Source organism: Crocuta crocuta, unplaced genomic scaffold, assembly GCF_008692635.1.
Source record: "Crocuta crocuta isolate KB4526 unplaced genomic scaffold, BGI_CrCroc_1.0 scaffold312, whole genome shotgun sequence".
In the NCBI taxonomy this organism is placed as follows: Eukaryota; Metazoa; Chordata; class Mammalia; order Carnivora; family Hyaenidae; genus Crocuta; species Crocuta crocuta.
The window spans coordinates 384,865-406,648 of NW_027527378.1; the positions used below are offsets into that span (position 1 = coordinate 384,865).

At 43.8% G+C, this 21,784-nt stretch overlaps 1 protein-coding gene across 1 annotated transcript in view; it reads left to right on the forward strand.

The window, feature by feature from the left end:
* Positions 1–4,772: 4,772 nt before the first annotated feature.
* PPEF1 (protein phosphatase with EF-hand domain 1) overlaps positions 4,773–21,784 on the forward strand; it is a 111,630-nt gene continuing 94,618 nt past the window's right edge. Inside the window, exons 1-3 of the mRNA XM_077769107.1 lie at positions 4,773–4,886; positions 11,267–11,375; positions 20,543–20,707. Of these exons, the coding sequence (XP_077625233.1) occupies positions 20,635–20,707 (73 nt within the window). The 5' untranslated portion in view covers positions 4,773–4,886; positions 11,267–11,375; positions 20,543–20,634. The remainder of the gene's footprint in view (positions 4,887–11,266; positions 11,376–20,542; positions 20,708–21,784) is intronic.

The window sequence follows — 21,784 nt, forward strand, 5'->3', positions numbered from 1 at the left end:
GGCTAATGTAATAATAAAACCAAAACCAATTAGTAGGTTGTTTAACTCAGTTAGAGGCTGTCTGCAGGCTAGCGGCTTTCCTGTGATAAATCCTGTTGAAATGCAGTAGGTTTTATTTTGTGCAGAATGAGAGGGCTGCCATGACAACTGTCTGTGAATATTACTTCAATATTAGTCACAGGTTTCCAGGGTCAGCCTCTGGGTCCAACGTTCATTCTAAAACCCAGATGCACATCTATTCTTAAAGGAGTTCTCCTGGACATGTTTACAAAAAACAAAAATACCGTCAAGTGGCTGAGTTTTTCTTTTGGAAAATAAATATGAATGACTCTACATGATTGCAAATTGTAGTTTTTGTTGCTGTTCTTTTCTTTTGGAAAGGCGATGTGGCTCTGAATTTGCATTGTGCTCAACCATAGATTTGATTAACCAGATGTACTAGGCAAGAGTTTGGAAAGGTTCTTTTCAGTCTGTAACCCTTATTTTAGATTATTCTTTTTCTTTCTCCCTGCCCCCCCCCCCGCCCCCCATTTAATAGTATCAGAAGGAATCTCGTGGTGGCAAGTGATGCGGACTGAATCCAAAGCAAGTTAGCAAAACCAGTCTCAAATGAATCTGACTTGAAAGTTCCACAGGTAACATTTCACGTAGAGATTACTATGGAGGGTTCCCACCATGTTTCCCTGCCCTCCCTTCTCTTCTCTGTGGCCTACTTGTACCCCTCCTACCGGCTCTTGTCATGGTGACAGCCTTGCTCAGAGCACCACAGCTGGGGTGGGACAGTGAGTCTGTGTCCCAGCACTCTCTCAGGGAGCCCCGAGATTCACTTCTCCTGCCGCCCTTAAGCTACATGCCCACCCAGACACTCCCCTTCGCCAAGAAAAAGGGCTGTGCTCGCTGCCTTGGGCCTGAGTTATGGGCCCATCCCTTGACAATCACTGTTGTTTGGGAAGTGGGCTCATGCCAATTTGCTTAAGCCAGTCAGGGCCTATACTTAGAGTGGGGGGTCACATCAACCCCATGCAAACCGCAGAGCTAATAGGGAGAGGTTGATTTCAAAAAGGAAAATTGGGGTGCTATTACAAGGAAGTAAGGGGAATACTTGCTAGCCATCTAGTCAAGGAACAGAACGCTGAGCTAGTAATAATAACAACAACAATAGCAGCTAACACTTACTGAATACTAATGATGAGCTAGGTGCTACCCAAACTGCATTATAGGTATACTGTTTTAGAGAATGTGTTTGGCTGCATGTAATCAGGTGAATGAAATAGCAAGGACTTGACACAGAGGGGTTGGTTTCTATCCCGTGTCCCATGAAGTCGGGAAAGCAGCAGCTTCACGGTATCATCTATGTCTCCGGCTCATCTTTCAGCCTTTCTGCATTATCATTCTCAGCATGAGGCCTCTTCTTAATGCTCACAAGAAGGCTGCTCCTCCTCGGGACCCTGTGTGGGGGGAGTGCAAAGAGGAAAGGGCTCACACTAGTTGAGTCTCATCCTTTTTTAATCAGGAAAATAGCTTTTCCGGGAGCCTCAGCCAGTCGATTTCTGCTTATATCTTGTCCAGAGCTGTGTCACATGACCACCCCTGACTGCAAGGGAACCTAGCAAATCAGATTTTGTGGGCTCAGCCCATTGCCACCTAGAACAAAAATGAAGTTTTATTGGTAAGAAAGAAAGGGAGAGTGCATATTGGTTAGGTGGCTAACTAGGCGGCCATGATGTATATTAAATCATTTATTGCTTACTTTAACTCGGTGTGGTGGTACTATTACTATCCCAATTTTCTAAGAAACTGGCAGAGAGAGGTAGTGTAATTTTCCCAAGTTCACACACAACTGTTAAGTGGCAGGGCTGATATTTCTATGAAATAACAAGAACTTACTCCTGGTTCCCTTTCCTAATCCTTCTACTCTTACATGCATGGAAGACTTCATTTTTAATTTTTTAAAAATGGCAATAATTGGGGGCGCCTGGGTGGCTTAGTCGGTTAAGCGTCCGACTTTCGCTTAGGTCATGATCTCGCAGTTCGTGGGTTCGGGCCCCGCGTCGGGCTCTGTGCTGACTGCCAGCTCAGAGCCTGGAGCCTGTTTCAGTCTGTGACTCCCTCTCTCTCTGACCCTCCCCTGCTCGCGCTGTCTCTCTCTCTCTCTCTCTCCTAGAAATAAATAAAACATTTAAAAAAAATGGCAATAATTGGCTCTAGGCCCTATATTAATTTCACAACCTTCTCAGGAAGAACAGTCCATAGAAATCTTGGATCTCTCACCAACTTGTTTTTCATACTGTCCTTTTCACATAGCCACACCAGCAGGAACATGAAATAGCAAGGGAGGTTAGCAGGAATTGTATTTGGTAGTAAGAAACACACCGAAAAGGGAGGTATTAGGGAGGAAAAATTTTTCTATACCCCTCAAAGCTCTTCCTTCTGGTCTAAGAATTGAATTGACACGAAACAGACTAACAGGAGAAAATAACATGCAGGAAATCCACACAGACATGAGATCCCAAAGACAGGCACGATAAGGTATATAATATATGTCATCCTGAACCAAGGAGTAGGGGGTAGGGAGCTGGGAATTCAAAGGGAAGGAAAACAATTCACAGGAAGATGAAAAAGAAGAAAATGGTGGGTGAAGAAGTGTTTGCTGGGCCACTCTGAAACAATGGGACATAGAGAGGAATTTGATCAAACAGGTCTTGCTAGGTTCCTTCATGTCTACCATACCTCGTTCATATCATAATATACCTAGTTCATATCAGCATATAGTTACTATGGCAATAGCTCTCTTCCTGGAGCAGGTCCTCTGTCTAAATTCGTTTTTGCAATTAGAGGGAAGGTCCAAGTTTCTTCCTGTATCTTTTTGGGCCTTGATTGTTTTTAGCTGGAAATAATCTGTGTGCCAAAGTGACACATTTTGGGGTGGCCTGCCTTTGGCCTTTGCAAAGGTTATTTTCATCTCATGTGATTGATATGAAATCCAGAGCTTCATTCAGAAATGAAAAGTGCACCTGTTAAAGTAAAAGAGCCATTACACATATAGCAATTTCCTGTCCTGAAGTTACATGAGGTTAATTTATATGACATTTCCTTAAAACTGCTTTGTAAATCAGACTTCTCACTAAGAATAACAATCCATCTCACTTGGGTAAATCAGTGAAATTTCACATTACCGGTACCTCAGTTTGCTCATAATTGTTATTTTTCTCATTTTTTCCAAGTATTTGAAATCTTTAGCTTATGGCATTATTTTATTTATATATCACAACTTTTTTTTTACTTTGGTAATACCGCTGAATTGACCATAAGAACCATGAGAACATGGTAGAATGTAGTTTGACATTAAAAGTTACGAAAGACCGGGGCGCCTAGGTGGCCCAGTCAGTTAAGCCTGGTCATGATCTCACAGTTCGTGGGTTCAAGCCCTGGGTCAGGCTCTCTGCTGACAGCTCAGAGCCTGCAGCCTGCTTTGGACTCTGTGTCTCCCTCTCTCTCTGCCCCTCCCCTGCTCATGCTCTGTCTGTCTTTCTTTCTCTCTAAAAATAAACAAACATTTAAAAATAAAAGTTATGAAAGAGTGGATTGAAAAAGAAATAGAGATTTAAACAAATAAAAATACTTCTGTGTTGTAGAACAGTGCCACTCAACGTATGCATCACTATCCCTTGGGAGCTTATTAGAAACTCAGATTCATGAGCCCCACTCCAGCCCTGTTGAATCAGAACCTCTAGGGGCTGGGCCTGGGAATCTGCATTTTAACAAGATTCCCCAGGTGATTTATAAGCACATTAAAGTTGGAGAAGCACTGTCTGAGGGCTTTATGTAGATGAGACTCACAGATCTTGTACTCTTTGGAATACTGGTGAAAATGCTAACTTCAGGTTTGGTAAACTTAAGACCTACCTATATTAAACTCTAAATTGTGCTTTGAAAGTTCCTAAATCACAGACTTCAGTTATTTAGTCCAGGTCACTAGTCTTAACTCAAGTGTATGCTCGACTCCTTCCCCCAGCAACACCTTCACCTCATTAGTCAGTATTTGTCTTGTAGATGTCAGTTCAAAGCTTATTTTCTCTGATAAGCATTTGCTTGACCTCCTGACTCACTCTCACGATGCACGTACTTCTTTACAATTTCACACTTGTTTTTATGATAGTTTAATTAATGTTTACTTTCCCCACTAGGCTATAAATTCATGAGGGAAGGGACCTTATCAGTTCAGCTAACATATATCCCTAGGGTTTAGAACAGTGCCTGGCACACCATGGATGCTCAACAAATGTTTCTTGACTGAATATACAAATGAAACCAAGGCAAGAATAAGTGCTCTTAAAGAAAATTCCCTAAAAACTTTTCTAAAGGCTTCACAGTGAACAGTTAGTCATCTCAGGCAATGGTAGCAAGGGTTTTGAAAAGAAAGCCATGGATCTTTTCCAGGCCTTGTTTTAGCTAGTAGTTTCAATGTTCCTCCAAGAAACCAACCGTTCTTTGTTTTCCGTGTTCGTGAGCACAAAAACGGTTGACAAGGAGGCAAATGGTGGCAAAAAGAAAGCTTGAAGAACCTGGAACCCGTCTTCCCAATAAACAGGAAGTGGTCCTCTCATCCAGGTTGTGATTTTCACGTTCTGTTGGCAGGTAGTTATATTTGCATCTGACATTGTGGGGTTGCCAGGGCAACCTATTAAAGAGTCATTCTAGAATCCACCTCCGGAAAATTCCAGGTGAGGCTGAGAAATTCTCTTTAAGTAAGACCTATAAGCGTGACAATGGATTGTGTCCTGAGCCTGCAGGTCAGGCTGAAAGATTCAGCGACCAACAAAGTGAAGATCTAGGAATCTGTTTTCCTTGAACCAGTGTAGAACTGATAAAACTTAGAGAGAAGGGTAAGAGCTCTTAATGGAGCAGATGAGTTGAATGAAATCTGGGTAGGCATGGAACGTGCGGTTGAAAGTTAACCTTCTTCCTCTGTTTGTTTAGCCAACTCTTGTAAACTTTATGTTTTGTGTATGGAGGTTGTCATACTNATATTTAACATACTTTAATATATAATTTATATTGGGGCTATCTTTATAGGGTAGAATTGGGTCACCTTGATGTAGGAGGAGTATTATTCACCAAATCGTAAGACTGTCATGTTGGGGAGGCCACCTAACCTCCTTGGGCCTTGTTTCCTGTCCAATAAAATGAAGGACCTTTCTGACCCATTCCAGAGGACCAGAGTATCTTACCACATCACAAGCTCGCATGTGACAGAGCTCTGGGCCACGAGCCTCATGATGCTCTTGCCAGGGGATAGCACTGTGTGCCTGGATCAGTTTTCCCCAATTCCTGGCGCTTTGGTATGAAAGGGAGTTGCATAAATGTATATTCTAGTTTTATTTTTGTCTTGGAATGGCAGATTATAGCCCCTGCAGAAGGAAACTAAGGAGAAGTTAGAAATTGCCGTTACTCTGCCATTGACTCATGCTAGATGTCAGACAGATACATGCAGAACATAAGCACATCCAAGCTAAAGGAACAGATTGGGGCAATATTTAAAAATATCACAACTCTAAATAAGAAGCAGTTCTGATAAGCCTATTTGGCATTCATGCAAAACACCCCTAACTCTGAAAAATCTGAATTGTACATTGCCAAGGTAAATTACTTCTATTCAGTAATTATAGATAAAAGTATATTGGATTATATGATAATACCTGTCTCCCTTAGTTTACAGATATCCCTCTCTCCTGGGCCTCTTCCTTTCCAGATCGTTCCTTTTTTAGTTTCCTTTGTTCCTTCCTCCTCCTCCTCATTTCCTTTAAATGGGCTTCTGCTTTTACCCTTCTTGCCTTCTTTCTCTACAAGCTCTCCCTGGATGTTTCAGCCTCTCTAATAGCTTCGGTTGTTATCGATAACCTGACGACTTCTTGATGAGAATCTGCGGACCTGATTCATTTCCTGGGCTCTAAACTCAGGCTTCTGCTGCTGGTGGGACATTGGAACTGGTCATTTTTCTCCACCCCCCCCTTTGTGTCGTACCCCTGTCCCGGTTACTACTCTACCACAGTTGATGGCATTGTCCACCAGACTGTGACAAGAGGGCAGAGACCGTGTCTGTCTTGCCCACCACTATACACCCAGCACTCAGTGTGATGCCTGGCATACGGTAGACACCCAATAAATATTGAATAAGTGATTAATGCATCTCTGTTTTCAGACTGGAAACCTTGGGATCATTCTTGATGCCTCCGCCTCCCTCACTTCCTATACCCAGTCTGTGACCTGTGGGATTTATTACCGGAAAAGCTTTCGCATTTGGACCCTCCTCTCCATCCCCACTGCCTCCGTTTTAATCCAGCCCGTTGCCTCTCCTGGGTTGTTGCAGGAGCTTCCTCGATGGTCTTCCTGCGGCTGGCTTTCCCCCAGTTCATCATCATCCTCCCCTCAGAGTGCTCTTCCTAAAAGCTTGGATCTGATCAGATTACCCTCAGGCTTCCCTTCACTTAAACCGCAGTCGGTCCGCCGCCCACGGAACCCATGGAGTCTGTACAGCATTTTGAGAAGATGAGAATCACTGCATTTCATTGATTCTAAGATGTACGTGTTTTTCGCACTTTAGCACCTCTGAGATTGGAATGTGTGTTAAAATCGACGGGGTGTCATGGTTTGATGGGTGGCTTTTTTTCTCTCTTATTGGTACATAAAATAATGATGTACCTCATAATCGATGGCATCTTAAATTTACAGAAATAGACTCATTCTGACATTTAAAAATAGGGAGGTTTTACATAAAAATATGTTCAGCTTCTCTTGAAAAATTACATCGGGCAACACTGGGCCAGGATTTCTGGATGGCAGCCTAAGAGGGAGCTACCAGTAAGTAGCAGCTGCTTCATTTAGACAAAAAACTCTCTAGAATGTTCCATCACTTCCACCGAGGCTGTTTTATTCATTTATATTATCTGCCCCAGCTCATGCAAGCATTTGAAATTGTAATCCCTGACTGATGAGTGAAAATCTGAATTCTCTGTTATGATTGGCACCGAACTATGTCCCCACCCTCTGCTTTACACACCCTCCATCCCCCAGTCTCGGGAGGCATTACTCAAACGTGACATGCTCCCATGTTCCCTGGACTGCCTTTTCCCATCTTTCAGGTTCTGTGAAGTATTTCCTCGCTTGCCCCGGCAGAACTAACGTCCTTCTGGACTCCAGTGGTACGTGGGCATATCTCTGCACCTGCACCTGTCTTGAAATTATCTGTGGGCAGACCCGTGTCCCTCATTAAATTGTGAGCCAGGAAGGTAAATGGATCAGAATGTATTCATTTTTGTATCCCTGCTTCATAGCTAGAGCATGCTCAGTAAGTACCTGTTGAATGGAGAAGGGATGGGGTACGTTTTCTCAGTGGGATCTCTGTTTTTTGAGTTTTGCCCATGCATGGACAACTAAAAGTGAAGTCAGAGGGAAGGGCCACCGTTTTCCTTAGTGCTCGTAGTGCATAGTAGAAGACGCTGCTTCTGGCTGTAATTTAGGGAGGCCATTGGCAAAGTCAGCCCATGGGGACTTTAATATCCTGCAGACCCTAAGGCACTAAGCCAGAGCCAGCTCTGAGGCTTTTTAAAAATTTTATTTTAAAATTCGTGTACCATAAAATCGACTGTACAGTTCTGTGAATAGATGAGTGTAACCACCACCCTTATCGGGATACAGAACATTGCTCCCCCAAAATTTCCTCTTGCCATCCGTTTGTACCCACCGTGGCTTTGACTTTCTGAGAATGTCATAGAAAGGTTTTTTCTTTTAAGCCGGCTTCTTTTACTCAGCATAATGCCTTTGAGATTCATCCAGGTTGCGTGTGTCAATAATCTGCTCCTCTTAACTGGTAACTTGTATTCCACTGTACAGATGCCCCACGGTTTCTGTATGCATTCATCTACCAAAGGACATTTGGGCTGTTTTCAGTATGCGACCATACAAGCCTGGTGGCACAGGCTTTTGTGTGAATATAAGCTTTCATTTCTCCAAAGTAAATACCCCCGGAGTAGGCTTATGGTGTCATACGGTGAGTGTGTGTTCAACTTCCTAAGAAACTACCAGACTATTTTCAGAGCAAATGTAGCATTTTGCATTTTCACTGGCAAAGCATGAGAGTCCTAGTTGCTCCACATCCTAACCACTGCTGGGTATTACTAAATTAACTCTCCTGATAGGTGTGCAGTGGCTTTCGTTTGAATTTCTGCCTCCTCAAATCTAGTCTAGGGGAACCACAGGGGAAAAATGGTGGACCCACCACTAGTTTTGTGGTACTTCAAATTCTGATCATCTTCCTCAACCTTCCTTCTGCGCCTTGCTTTTCAGAGGCCTTGTGTTACTTCTTCATTGCTATGTAGCAAATCACCAAAAACTTGAGAAGCTTAAAATGCACATTTATGATCTCACAGTTTCTGTGGGTTATGAATCCAGGCGTGGCTTCCATGGGTCCTCACAAGCTGCTGTAATCAAGGTGTTGCCTAGGCTCTAGTCATGGTAAGGCTTAAGTGAAGAAGGATCCACCTCCAAACTCAAGTGGTTGTTGGCAGAATTCAGTTTGTTGAGGCCTGACTCAGGGCCCCTGTTCCTCGCTGGCTTTTGGTGGAGACTTCTTCCAGTCTTGTGCATGTAGGCCTCTCCAACATGGCGACTTACTTCATCAAAAGTTCACAAGTCGTGAAGGCGATAGAGAGAGTTTGCTAGCAAGACAGAAAGTCACAGTCTCTTATAACCTGGTCACAGAAGCAATATCCCAACACCTTTGCCGTATTTTGTTGATTAGAAGTCAGTCGCTAGATCCAGCCTTACACTGAAGGAGAGGGATTACACGAGAGCATGAATACTAGGAGACGGGGATTATTGGGGGCCATCTTGCACAGCAGCCCTAGCTGCTCTGCGGGTTCTGCCCAGGTTTTTTATAGCTTCCTTCTGCGGGAGAGACAGGTAGAGAGGGTAGAGTGTCCTTATTCTGCCCAGACCGTGACTCTCTGTGAAGCTTTTTGATTTGATTTCTGAACATTCAGGGTTAATTTAAAGAGGTTTTTGTTTTGTTTTAAGATTTTATTTTTTTAAGTAATCTCTACACCCACCATGGGGCTCAAACTCACAACCCCAAGATCAAGAGTCACATGCTCTGTCAACTGAGCCAGCCAGGCACCCCCATTTTTTGTTTTTAACTTAAGCCATCTCAGGCCAAGCTAGTGTTAGATTAAGCAGTCTACATTTAAATTCTCATCCTTACTAATCTTCTCTTTGTTAAATTACAACTGTGGAAAGCTCAACTTTTGTTGACCCAAGATGGAGCCTTTTCAAAGCTGAACTTGTAAACTTCAACACACAATGGCTGCTCTTTCAGCCTGTCCTGTGGCTGCCGACCAGGTGACCCCAACAGCTACATCTGGCGAGCCCAGGCCTTTATGAATTTCTTTCCCTTGATAGTGAATTTTAAGCCACCTTTAATTTCTTTTAATGGCTTTCTAATGACTTGCCAAATCTGGCCTCTCTTTTCTCCTACTTAATGTGGCTTTTCAATACCCCAAATTCATCCCTGGAAATATGCTCAATCCTTTCTCTTTATTGAAAAGTAAAATTACTTGGTATTCCTTCCCTCTCTTTGTAGGGAAGTAGGCTCTTTCAATCAAGATCCTTTGAATGGTTTTGATCAGGAACCAGTCACAGTAGAAGCTTTTTGAGACTAGACCCCAATCCAGGCATATGAATTTATCTGTAACTAATGCTACTGAACTCATATATTGTCTACATTACCACACACACATGAAAGTAGGAGATTCAAAAAGAATTTTTAAGAAAGGTAAAAATATGAGTTCTAATATTTTGCTTTCTGCTGTCCAAAGGAGTGCTATTGGGTGTTGCGGTATCAGGGGCCCTGAGTGGACAGACTCCTTAAGTACTCACCACCCAAGAGATCTGCACACGGTGTTGTTTTTTTATTTCTCAGTCTATTCCCAAATCCAGCTGCACTGTCTTGAGTCCAGCATATTCTCACTGTGCACCATGACCAGTAATAGGAGCTGCTCATTAGAATAACTTCTCCTTGGTAGAAGATGGCAATGTGGCCAGCTTCAGGAGGCTTGCCTGCAACGCTCCATCTCTCCCTTGTGAGGTAATCAGCCCTCTCTGTTTCTCTCTTTCCGTAGCTTGCTGCCCCCATACACTAGCTGAGTGTCCTGGCTTGGGCTCCCTCAGAGGCAGACCCCGAGTCAAGCATTTGAGAGCAAGTTTATTTGAAAGGTGAAGGCAAACCCAATAGAGAAATGGGGAAGTGATAAAGGAAGGAGAGACAGACGAGAAAGAGTGAGTCCAGCCCGCAGAGGTGGGGAGGCTGCCAGTTTTCAGTCATAGCAGACGGGCACGTTTCTCTACCCACCTGTAAGTCTGGCTGCAGTATGAGGAACTCCATTCATTCTGATTTTTGTTTGCCTCTTCCATTTCACATCTTGTTAAGTACTGCAAGATAGGCGTATGTGCAAGAACACCCTCTTCTCTCCCTCACCTCTTTTCCTCTTGGTGAGCTTCTAACTTCTGGCTGCTCGATCATTAGGTCTCAGGCAGGACATCACTTCTTTTAATTTTCTTTACTTTTTTTTTTTTTTTTTTTTTTTTTNGAGGCTGGAATTCCCAACCCTGAGATCAAGAGTTAGACACTCTACTGACTGAGCCAGCCAGGCGCTCCGGCATCACTTCTTTTAGAAAGCCTTCCTTCTTCCCCCTTTCGGGGATAGGGCTCTTTCTCTGTGCCCCTCACCTGTCCTATTAGAGATCTTATCATACTGTTTTGTTTTCATTTATTTGCGTAATAAATATCTATTTTGTGGCCGGCATTGTTTTAGGTACCTGGTGTTTGTTTATATTGCAATATGAGAGAAAGATTTTAATTTGTGATTTTATTTTAATGACTTATTTACCTGTGTATGTGTCCCACCGAATCACGTCCATTTTGTTCACCATTTACGTTCCCGTCCTTCACCACAGTGAGTGCCACACAGGCATGCTCAGTGATAATGTGTTGAATTGAAGAGCACAAGCTATCTTAGTTGAGGATGACTTGGTATCACCATGGCCTTCTCCCCGGGGGAAGGTGAACTCACACCTTCCCTGTGGGCTGTTTTCCCAGGATGATGGGCCCACTGAGAGAGAAATTGACCTTGACTGTTGGGGGTATAAGTCTGTTAACGAGTGAATTTAAAAGTGTTACCATTACTTTGCCAATTATTTTTTCTGTTTTCAGCCTGGCAGAACACATCCCTGCTCAGCTGGAGGAAAGTCACAGAGCATCTGAGAAGAGGCTGGAACCTTCACTTTGCAAACACATAACGTGCTGACCGAGGGAGTATAGAGTAAGAATATCATAAGTAGGGGTTCAAGAATCTAAGTGCCTGGGTTCAAATCCCACCTCTGCCACTCATTTGCTGTTTGACTTGGGGCTACAGGAGTATAGAGTAAGGATATCATAAGTAGGGGTTCAAGAATCTAAGTGCCTGGGTTTAAATCCCACCTCTGCCACTCATTTGCTGTTTGACTTGGGGCTACAATTCCTAAAGTGCAAATAGGGATAATAGGATGGTGTGTGGATCGAATAGGATTAACACATGTGAAATTAACAGGTGTCTAGAACCTAGTACACGCTCAGTAAATGTTATTATCGTTTTTATTCACATATGTCAATGCTGGTTCATTCAACTGTGAAGGCTGGCTGGCTAGAAGATTCCTTGCTATGCTCCAAGTCCCATTTTTGTATTCTTTGTACCATGGAAAAATATGGTGAACTTCTTCATTTTAAGCATATTCCAAGTTTTAGATAGATCCCAGAAAGGGTACAGCCAATGCAATTCATGGTCCAGAGGCCGGCCGTTACAACAACCACCTACACCACAAGTTCTTTCCCTCTGTTCCTTTCTTTCTGTGATTAAATAAGTATCTGGTGGGCACCTCTTATGCATCAGGTGCTGGGAATGCTAACAGGAGTGAGATGGATCCTTTCCTCTCAGGATTGCGCATGTAAGAGGACAGATTATAGCACTCTTTGGGCAGCTCTGTGAGCGGGCATGCCCACAGCTTATAGAGCCAGAAGACGGGATGCCAAACTCCCCTTTGGTGACTTAGGAAAGGGCTTCATGTAGAAGAGGTGACATTTGAACAACTGTATGTAGACATAGCCATCATTTAATCACCGTGGACTGAAGAGGCATTTGGCCAGAAACGCAGTGGCCACGGAGCGACTTTGTCCACTCTTTTTTGAGAGCCTGGGTAGTTATGCTATCACTTACAATGTGTATGGCAGCCTCATTAGGCCCTAGTCTTGGAGTCCCTACCATGGAAACCTGGATGGTTGTAGTGCTTCATAATGAGGCCCTCTGATAATATTTAATATGCTAATAGGAGTACAGAAGCCCAGAGCTGCCTTTGCAGTTATTTTTAAAGTGACTCCATTAGATTAAGTAGTAAGCTTGGGTAAGCACTTTGCCGGCTCTCCTCTGGCTCTCAGTCGCAGAGAGGAGTTGGCTAACAGGCAGCCTGGGTGGGGTCATGAGATGATCTTGGCTGGAGTCCTTTAAATCCGAGCTCGCGATACCCAAGGCCAGGAAGCTCCAGAGCATATGCTGTGTAACCAGCCAACAGGCAGAATTTGGGAGGAAAATTGCTGTGGGTGCAGCTGCAGTCGGCAGGAGACTCTGGGAGCCAGAATTCTCTGGATTGCCTCGAAAGCTGACAGAACTGCGGCTGGTGGCAGCCAGTACTGATATCGGCACCCGAGGTTTCAGATGTGCCTTCGTCCTCTTCCTCTCAGCACACTCAGCAACATGACCTGTCAACTTTCAATTTCCTTTCTGCTGATGAAGGGAGGTGAATCTCCCTCTCACAGATAGGTTCTCCCTGAAGCAGCGAATCGAATAGCTAGAGGAATAAAATTGTCATGTAAATGAATTTGCAGCACAGCACACAAGGCCGCTGCCTTAAACCCATGCCTTTTCAGGCCCTGAGGAGGAACGCTTAGTGTTTCCACTTCTCTTAATCATACCCGCGTTATGGTGATGTTGCCTAAAAATCATCCTCAGTTGACCTGAAGAGCCACTGAATGCTTTTCTGCCCTTCTTTAAGATTCACTGTGTGTTTAGTATTGATGCAGATTATTTATGCAAACAGCGGCCTGGTCCTGCCTGTACAGAGCCTGGTCCCCTTGGAAGCACTCATGTGACCGCAGCCCATTACTTGAGTGTGTCCCTTTATCTCCTATAGGGCAGAGCTGGGGCAGGCAGCTGCGGTGCACCAGCCAACCCAGCCTCTCCGGGATCTGTGACTCGGAGCTCGCCTTCCAGGCTGAAAGGCAAAGCAGCCACGGCCTGTTTTGAGTTATTTCTTTGTATGTGTTTATGTGTATTTATTTCTTGGTTTATTTAAGCAAGAATTCTCCCTGCAGAGATGTGAGTTGTAGATTGTGTGAATGCACGCGTGCTTGCATGTGTGTGTGGGGGGGGAGGGGGAGGATGCTCCAGAGAGAGCTGGGATTGTACCTCTTTTCCTTTAGATCTCTGCATCCCTCCTAGAGAAGGTTTCTTTCTTGTGTTTGTTTCTCTTGAAACACCCGGGGTGAGGAAAAACCTCTGCATTGGCCAAGCAGAAGAAAGAGGTAGGGCGTTTGTTTGTTCTTAGGTATTTTTTTTTTTAATGTTTTTTATTTATTTCTGAGAGAGAGAGAGACAGCGTGAGCAGAGGAGGGTCAGAAAGAGAGGGAGACACAGAATCTGAAGCAGGCTCCAGGCTCTGAACTGTCAGCACAGAGCCCGACACGGGACTCAAACCCATGAACCATGAGATCATGACCTGAGCCGAAGTCGGACACTTAACCGACTAAGCCACCCAGGCGCCCCTGTTCTTACGTATTTTGAGCAAGCAGAAGTCCACGTTATAAACATATATTGTGTAGCAGTGGCACAGGGAACACGCACTCCTTACAGTTTGCTTTGTTGTTTTGCAATCTCTCGGGATGATTTTTCTCAAAGATTTGGATTCCTAGTCAGCCGTCATCATCTTAAAAAGGTGTACAGATGACTTTGCAATTTGAAGGGTCTCAGCCTATTTCAAATGAACCCTGTACTTGGAAAAACTCTGTGGTCACTTGGGTGAGAACTAGAAATGAAGGAAGAGGTACTTTGAGCCACCCTTCCAGCCCCTTCATGGGGGCAGTCCCCAAGCCCTGCTGCACAAGTTCATGCTCAGAAATCTTCCTTTAACTCCGTTGGCCTCTTACCATCTTCAAGGATCACAGGGTTTCCATCTCTCTGCAAGAAAGGGAAGCAGAATTCCTTGCAATGTTCGAGAATTCTATTTAGTGCTTACATAGTTTCAGTTCTTCATCTGTAATATGGGAGTGATGATACCACCTTAAAAGTTGCTGTGAAGATTAACTGGAATAATAGAAATATAAAGCACCCGCTGTGCTGGGTAAATAGCAGTCCCTTAATACACAGTACTGATTTTTAGCTCTTACCGTTACTATTACCGGCATCGCATTCTTTCGGATCTTTGTGCTCTCTGAGGGGAAAAAAAGTCCATTTCTTATGAATCTACAGTTATCCCAGAAGGAGTAGATGCCCCAGGATTTTAGTCCCTGGGAGGTCCCAGACCAAGCGTTATGAAGGAAGAGATTTGAGCAAACAGTCTCGCTTCAGCACTCCTACCAGGGTGGGCACCAACCGTGCCTGGGCCACCCTAACTCACTAGCCAAGAAGAATTGATCTTTGTTCCAGCTGTCTTTTTCCACCACTGAGCTCCTCAGTACTCCTCAGTACAGGCCTGTTAGGTAAGCATTATTGTTCCTATGATGGGAAAACTGAGGTGCAGAGGAATTATTGACTAGCTGAGAAGAATTTAAGCTCCAGTTTGTTTGACTTCTTCTTTTTTAAAAAAAATTAATATTCATTCAGTCATTCATTTATTTAAAGTAGGCCCCATACCCACTGTAGGGCTTCAACTCATGACCCTGAGATTAAGAGTCTCATGCTCAGGGCACCTGGGTGGCTCAGTCAGTTGAGAATCTGACTCTGGATTTCCACTCAGGTCATGATCTCACGGTTCGTGAGATCCAGCTCCATGTCAGCTGTGCACTGATGGTACGGACGGAGCCTGCCATCATTGGGTAGCTAGGAACAAGCAGTTAGGAACAATAGATGCTCTTGAGACGCTTTACTTCAAAAGGGTCCCCTGCTAGGCTCTTTGGAACATAGTGGACACTCTGGCTCTTTCTTAGAGATTCCTCTTAGAGCTGCACATTAACATGCTGAAGGCTCTGAGGAATCCTGCAGTAAAGAAATCTGTCTTATTTGATTGTGCGACCCTTTTTTGTCTTATTCCTGGAATCCTAAAGCACAGAGAACTAGTCTTCCACAAACAGAGTTTGGAAAACCTGGCGCCAGGCCAAGCTGCCGCTCGCTTACCATTCTGTAGGATACAGTAACAGATTCCTTCCAACACCTTCTGGTGGTCAGTGTAGTTTGCTCCCTCTTCTTATCCTTTCATCTGATGAGAGCCAGGAAGAGTCACGAGGTTGGTCTCACAGACTATCCTGTATTCATGTAAGAGCCCAGACACAAGAAAACACTAGAGTGTTCTATTGGAAAGGTTGTGGTGGAAGGGGCCTCTCTAGGGACTGCCAAGGACTCCTCTACCCCACTCTATGCCCCTTGGTTATATTCAGGCCACAGACATCAGGCTACAGAACCCTTGTGGGTTTCTTTTTTTCCTATTTATTTAATGTTTTATTTATTTCTGAGAGAGAGAGAGACAGCATGAGCAGGGGAGGGTCAGAGAGAGAGGGAGACACAGAATCCGAAGCAGGCTCCAGGCTCTGAGCTAGCTGTCAGCACAGAGCCCGACGTGGGGCTTGAACCCATGAACTGCGAGATCATGACCTGAGCCGAAGTTGGATGCTTAACCGACTGAGTCCCCCAGGCGCCCCCAGAACCCTTGTTTTGATGAATACCGAAGAGAATGTGTGGCTTAAGAGGTATCTGTCCTTCGTGCTCACGTGTCCACAGTCCCAGGGGGAAGAATTAGACCTGCTAACTTAACTCCCACTTTGGGGGCAGGGTGTGGTGCCGGTTGAATGACTATGGCTTCTGGATTTGGGTTCCTCAGGGCTAGAACTAGAGTAGGAATTTCTCGTAAAAGGCAGCATCTCTGAGAAAGGCTGAGTTTTTTAGCATGGGTAACCACACCACTCAAATCTAGAATGCCAGAGGCAGAATCAAGGGCCAGGTGGCTGAGCTGAGGTGTGGGAGTTCAATAAGAATGCACTTTGTAATAAAATAAAATTCAGGATGAATAAGAACCATTTGGAGAAGCTGGGCTAGCACTTGGAGGGTGCTTAATGGCCGGGGTTAGGTTGGCTCCAAGGGCCATCTTTTGTTGTTGTCTTGTATTTTCACGTTGCGAAGTGAAAAGTGTTTAGGATGAAGAGATCCGGACCTCAAACAGTTCTGCCCTTCAGTTACCCGGCTGCCCCCACGCACAGTAAAAGCCTTTTAGCAGAAGCCTTAGAAGGCTTTTCTTTCGCAGATTATAAGTGAGCGCCAATGATGAGTCACTATTTCATGTTTGTGCTTTAAAACCATTTTGGTATATAGATATTGATGGGGGGCAGTCCCACCGGGCAGGCTTCAAGCTGGTTTTTGATTTTTGTTTTTTGTTTTGTTTTGTTTTTTGTTTTTTGCCAAGATCTACCTTTTCAGTGGCACGTGTCCCTGACTATGGCATTCCCGGGTCTTTGTGAATGCTCCAGAAATTCCCCACCGCCTGAGCCAGAGGACCCCTTTCAGGCCCTAGGGAATAATCATTTCTCCAGAGACTTCTTTAGCACACTAGATGCTTTTCTAATGCTGACAGAGGGCCAGAAATGGAAGAAGCTTAGATTTTTCTCAAATAATGGAAAATCCCCAAATCATTTTTATCAGCTTTACAGCCAGCTAGAGATGTCCTCAAAGGTACACACGCTGCTTAAAGAATTGTTTTCCTCTCTGCCTTTAAGTGGATGATGGCAGTGTAGTTGGGGCAGTGTGTGGGAGTATTAAGTGGCACCTGGCCTTGCCCTGGTCTTGTTTTGGTGAGTATTGAAATGAGCTTTTTTGTTTGTTTGTTTTACCTGTTACGTGAAGGAGAAAAACAGTTTAAGAACAACTTACTTAGTAATTGTTATTTAATAACGTAAAAATTCTAACAGCAAGTTGTTTCCTAATAACCAGAGAATTCTAGAACAAGTCTCATTTTTTTCTCCATCATGATTTTAAAATCTTCTTTAAAAATGAATGCCTAAGTACTACCCATCTTCTGGTTTAATAAAAGGCTTTTATATATTCAAATAGCACGGATCTGCACCAAATCACAGACTTATAATGACTTTTAGTGATTCATTTTTTTAAAGGAGTCTGACTTAGAAATCCCCATTAACTCATTTAGCATTTATCAAACACCTGCAGTGTAAAAGGTACTCTGTAGGTGCCGGAGATTAAAGGAGTATTTAGAAAGAAAGATATCCATGGGATCCTACAGCCTAACAGAAATTTAGTGCCAATCAAGTTTGGTGCTCTTTAGTTCCTAGTGAATTTTATACGGAATTTTGTTTGTGGCCTAATGAACTGAGGGGTGGGTGAGAACCAAATGCCTTTGGAGAGATACTGCTTTTTTTCTGGAAAAAGAATATCAAGATTGAACTATCTCACTTCTTATCATTGAATCAGTGTTGCCTACTCAATGTCCTCTCAATGTCCTATTCTTTTTTTTTTTTTAGTTTATTTTTATTTTTGAGAGAGAGACTGAGCATGAGCAAGGGAGGGGCAGAGAGAGGGAGACACAGAATCCGAAGCAGGCTCCAGGCTCTGAGCTGTCAGCACAGAGCCCGACGTGGGGCTCGAACTTACAAACATCATGACCTGAGCTGAAGTCGGCACTCAACCAACTGAGCCACGCAGGCACGCCCTCGATGTCCTACTCTCATGAATTCACAAAAAGGAGTAGAAAAAATAGCGTAAAGATGGAAGCGAAGCCCAGGGGAGATAGAGAGAACAGTCTTTCCCAAACTGNAGAGAAGGAGATACGGAATCCAAAGCAGGCCCCAGGCTCTGAGCTGTCAGCACAGAGCCTGACACGGGGCTCAAACTCACCAACTGTGAGATCATGACCTGAGCCGAAGTCGGGCACCACCCAGACGCCCAACCTGTACTTTTATTGCAGATTCCCAGGCCCTCCAGACTGCTTAAATCTGAGTATTGGTGGTTAAGCTTGAGTCTTCATTTTTAAAAAGCTCCCCCTGGCGAGTCTTGTGATACTGATGTCAGAGAGCACTGACCTAGGCACATGGGGAAAGTCACCAGGACGAGATGAACTACTTCAAAGCGTAATGAAGGGCCCTCACAGGTGTTGCCTGTAAGAAATTTCTACATATGTAGAGAAGACAGGTGATGGGTAAATAGAGCTCCGGTTTCAAAAACGAGAAAAGAGCAAGTTGCCAGAAACCATAGCTTCATAAGCCTGACATGACCTTTGAAAACATTTTATTCCAAACAGATGGAGTCAAAGCGTTTGGAGGAAAATGTGATGAACCTCAGGCGACATCATGGGTTTGCTAAAACATCGTCTCTGTTAAAGACTGTCAAACTTGGCTGCACATTACAGTCATCTGGGGAGTTTAAAAGTCTCTTGATGCCCAGCCCCCACCCAGTACCAATTACATCAGAATCTCTGGGGATGGGACCCAGGCATCAGTATTCCTTAAACCCCCAGAGATTCTGATTTAATGTGGTGCCGTCTGCGCATTGGGAGTTTTAAATGCTCCCCAGGCGACGGTAATATGCAACAGAGTTTGATAACCAATTTGTCTGTATGACATCAAGCAAGTTGCTTGACTTCCTTGCACTTTGTGTAAATCCTAGGTAATTTTGGAGGTCTCTCCCACGTTTAAACTTCTATGATTTTGTTATTTAAAACCATGCCAAACTGATTTCCTCCTCCTCCCATTTTCTTCTTCTGGGGCTGGTATAGCCTGGAATGTCAAGGTGTCAAAGTATATACCTTCATTTCATGAAAATTTGTAGCAAAATTTCCCAGGATGCCTCATAGATAAATAAGGTGAGAGTTGTGATGGGTGGATTTACCACCTGACTGAACAGATATCTTCAGAGTGTGAATGTAATGGATCTGCGGGAACCCCGGAGAGTGGGTTGGGGTGGAATACCACAGGGCTGTTGTGCCCTTGGAGCTGACCTCGTTAACATTTTTTATCCATGATGTAGGTAAGAAAGATAGGAAGAAGTGCCTATCAAATTTGGAGATAACCCAAAGTCTAGGAGGATTAACTATGTCAGTACATAAAAGAATTAGGCCTAGCTCTGATCAGAAGATCTGTTTATTAAGGTTATTATTGTTTTAACAATATTTCCGTAATTCAGATATTTTGCTCATTTTTCTCTTTCTTTAGTAGAGGCAACATTTTGGAGCTTTTAGTGTACTGCTAATGGAAACATAGACATGCCTGGTAGGGTCCCAAGTCAGTTGTTCTTTGACTTTGTTCCCATCAAGAAATGCAGATAGATTCCATCAGGCTGGTTTGGAGCAATACAAAATAAAGGCAGCATCACCCAAAACAGCCATGAGGAGGGATACGAAAATCCAGTTTGGCAGTTCCAGCTGATGGATGTGAGGATAGACCTGTGGGAAAGGGTGTCGCAGAAACACTTGGATGGCTTGTTTCAAAAGGGCACACCCCCTCCCCCCACACCCCCCAGGGGCACCTGGCCGGCTCAGTAGGTAGAGCTTGCGACTTGACTCTTGATTTCTGGGATCATGAGTTCAAGCCTCACCCTGGGCATAGAGCTAACTTAAAAACAAGAAAAAGAAAGAAAAAACCCCACAAACATAAAAGGCATTCACTCTCCCTAATTCTGGCACCCTAGTTGGGGTGGGGGGAGGCCTTGAGCCTCTTTTTTTAAACAAGCTTTCCAAGTGGTTCTGAGAAGCAGTGTTGAGGAGCTCACTTTGATTTGAATTTTGGCATAGTTGTTTAAATGTGTTGTTTTGTCTCATAGTCCGTCTCCAATCTGTGTTTTTAAAAGCCCAGATAGATTTAATTACGAGCTTAAAACTAAAACAGTTAATTTATATCAGCTCCTTCATATCCCATTCCCTGTACTTCGATTAGAAAATTGTGCACTCTTACATTTCCGTTTCTCTTTCCATTTTCAATGCTTTACTTTATATAGACCTTGATCTGACCTAGACAGGGGAAAAATATAATTTATGTGTAGCAGAAAAGCAATCTATAGTTGCTCTGGTGCTGCTGCTGTGTTTTGGAAAATGCACCAGGATTAGATTATGTCTGATCACTTTCCACATCACATGATGAACAGCAGCTGAGAAGAAGCATAAAATGAATCCTGCCGAGAAGCCCTTAGATACCTTGCTGTTAATGGGCGCTTCCCTCCCTCCCCCCTCCCTCCTGTGTCTTCCTCCTCAGGATCTAAGACTGAGGTGGATCGACTAGGAGTGGCTCCTCGCAGCATAAAGGGAGACACTTTACACTCTGTTTTGGAATGAGAAGTTAAATTCATGAGCACACATGATTTAGAAGACATGGGCTGTGGCACTTCATCTGCGACACAAGACAGGCAGCCTGAGAAAGGTGAGTGCCAGCGGGGGGTGCCTGTCTTCGGGAATGAACAGGGAGCCAGAGGGAGCCGGTTTCGCCCTCTCCCCTTTCCCGTTGAGTCACCTGCTCCCCCAGCTGCCCGCTGTGATTGTGCACAAGGCACCGTCCCTTAAGCTGAAGGTTAAATGTTGGCATAACGTGGGAAACTACCTTTAGGAAGATGTAGCTCTGGAGTTGATGATGTACCATAAAGTATTATCTAAGAGAGAGTTTATGTTTGATTTGATTTCAGCTGAAAAGGTACCAATATAAAATCTCAATTGAAAACTCAGTGTCAGGGAACAAAAAAGTCCCTGTACATTTACTTCTGTTTATTTGTATGCTTATAAATTGCTCTATCCATACCTATGTGATGTTTTAGTAGCATCATTGACTTTTTATTAGATTTTGTAACTCAATGATTGGATTATTTTTTATAGCTATTCAACACAGAACTTCATGAGATTTGCCCCCATGTTTTTAGAATATTCCAGGTAGAATTTGGGAAAAGCAAGGTCATCTGCTTCCCCAAAAGTGTGTTGTTTCTAAATACATGACATGCCCCCCCCCCCCCNNNTAGTTGCAACTCACTTGAGTGTTTAAGGGACACAGTCTCCACGAGCAACTTAAAAACAAACAAACTGGGATGATTATGTGAATTATTCACTCTCACACTCCATTCCTTTGGTGTCTGGGTTATAGATGATTTCCCCAATTTCTATTCCACATCTTGCTTTTGGAAGTTTACTCAGGCTTAAGAGGGACAGTTTCTTAAGAGGGACCGCAGAGTATTCTATACTAATTAGTGTGTGATGTTTTCTCTTGGGAATCAAATGTTCTTCTGCTCCATGAGTTAGCAAAGCTGATCTCCCCCAGTAGGGAGATGTACTAACTCTTTCAAATCTGTAAATTTTTGAAAAGCTCCAACTGGGCTAATTCCATGGTAATAATTTACTATTAAGAGAGTAAAGTGAGTAATTATCTTTTTATATCTAGGATTATGCAGAGTTCTTTAAATTTAGCCAAATTTCTTAGGTTAAACAAACAAACAAAAAGGCCAAGCCTCACTTG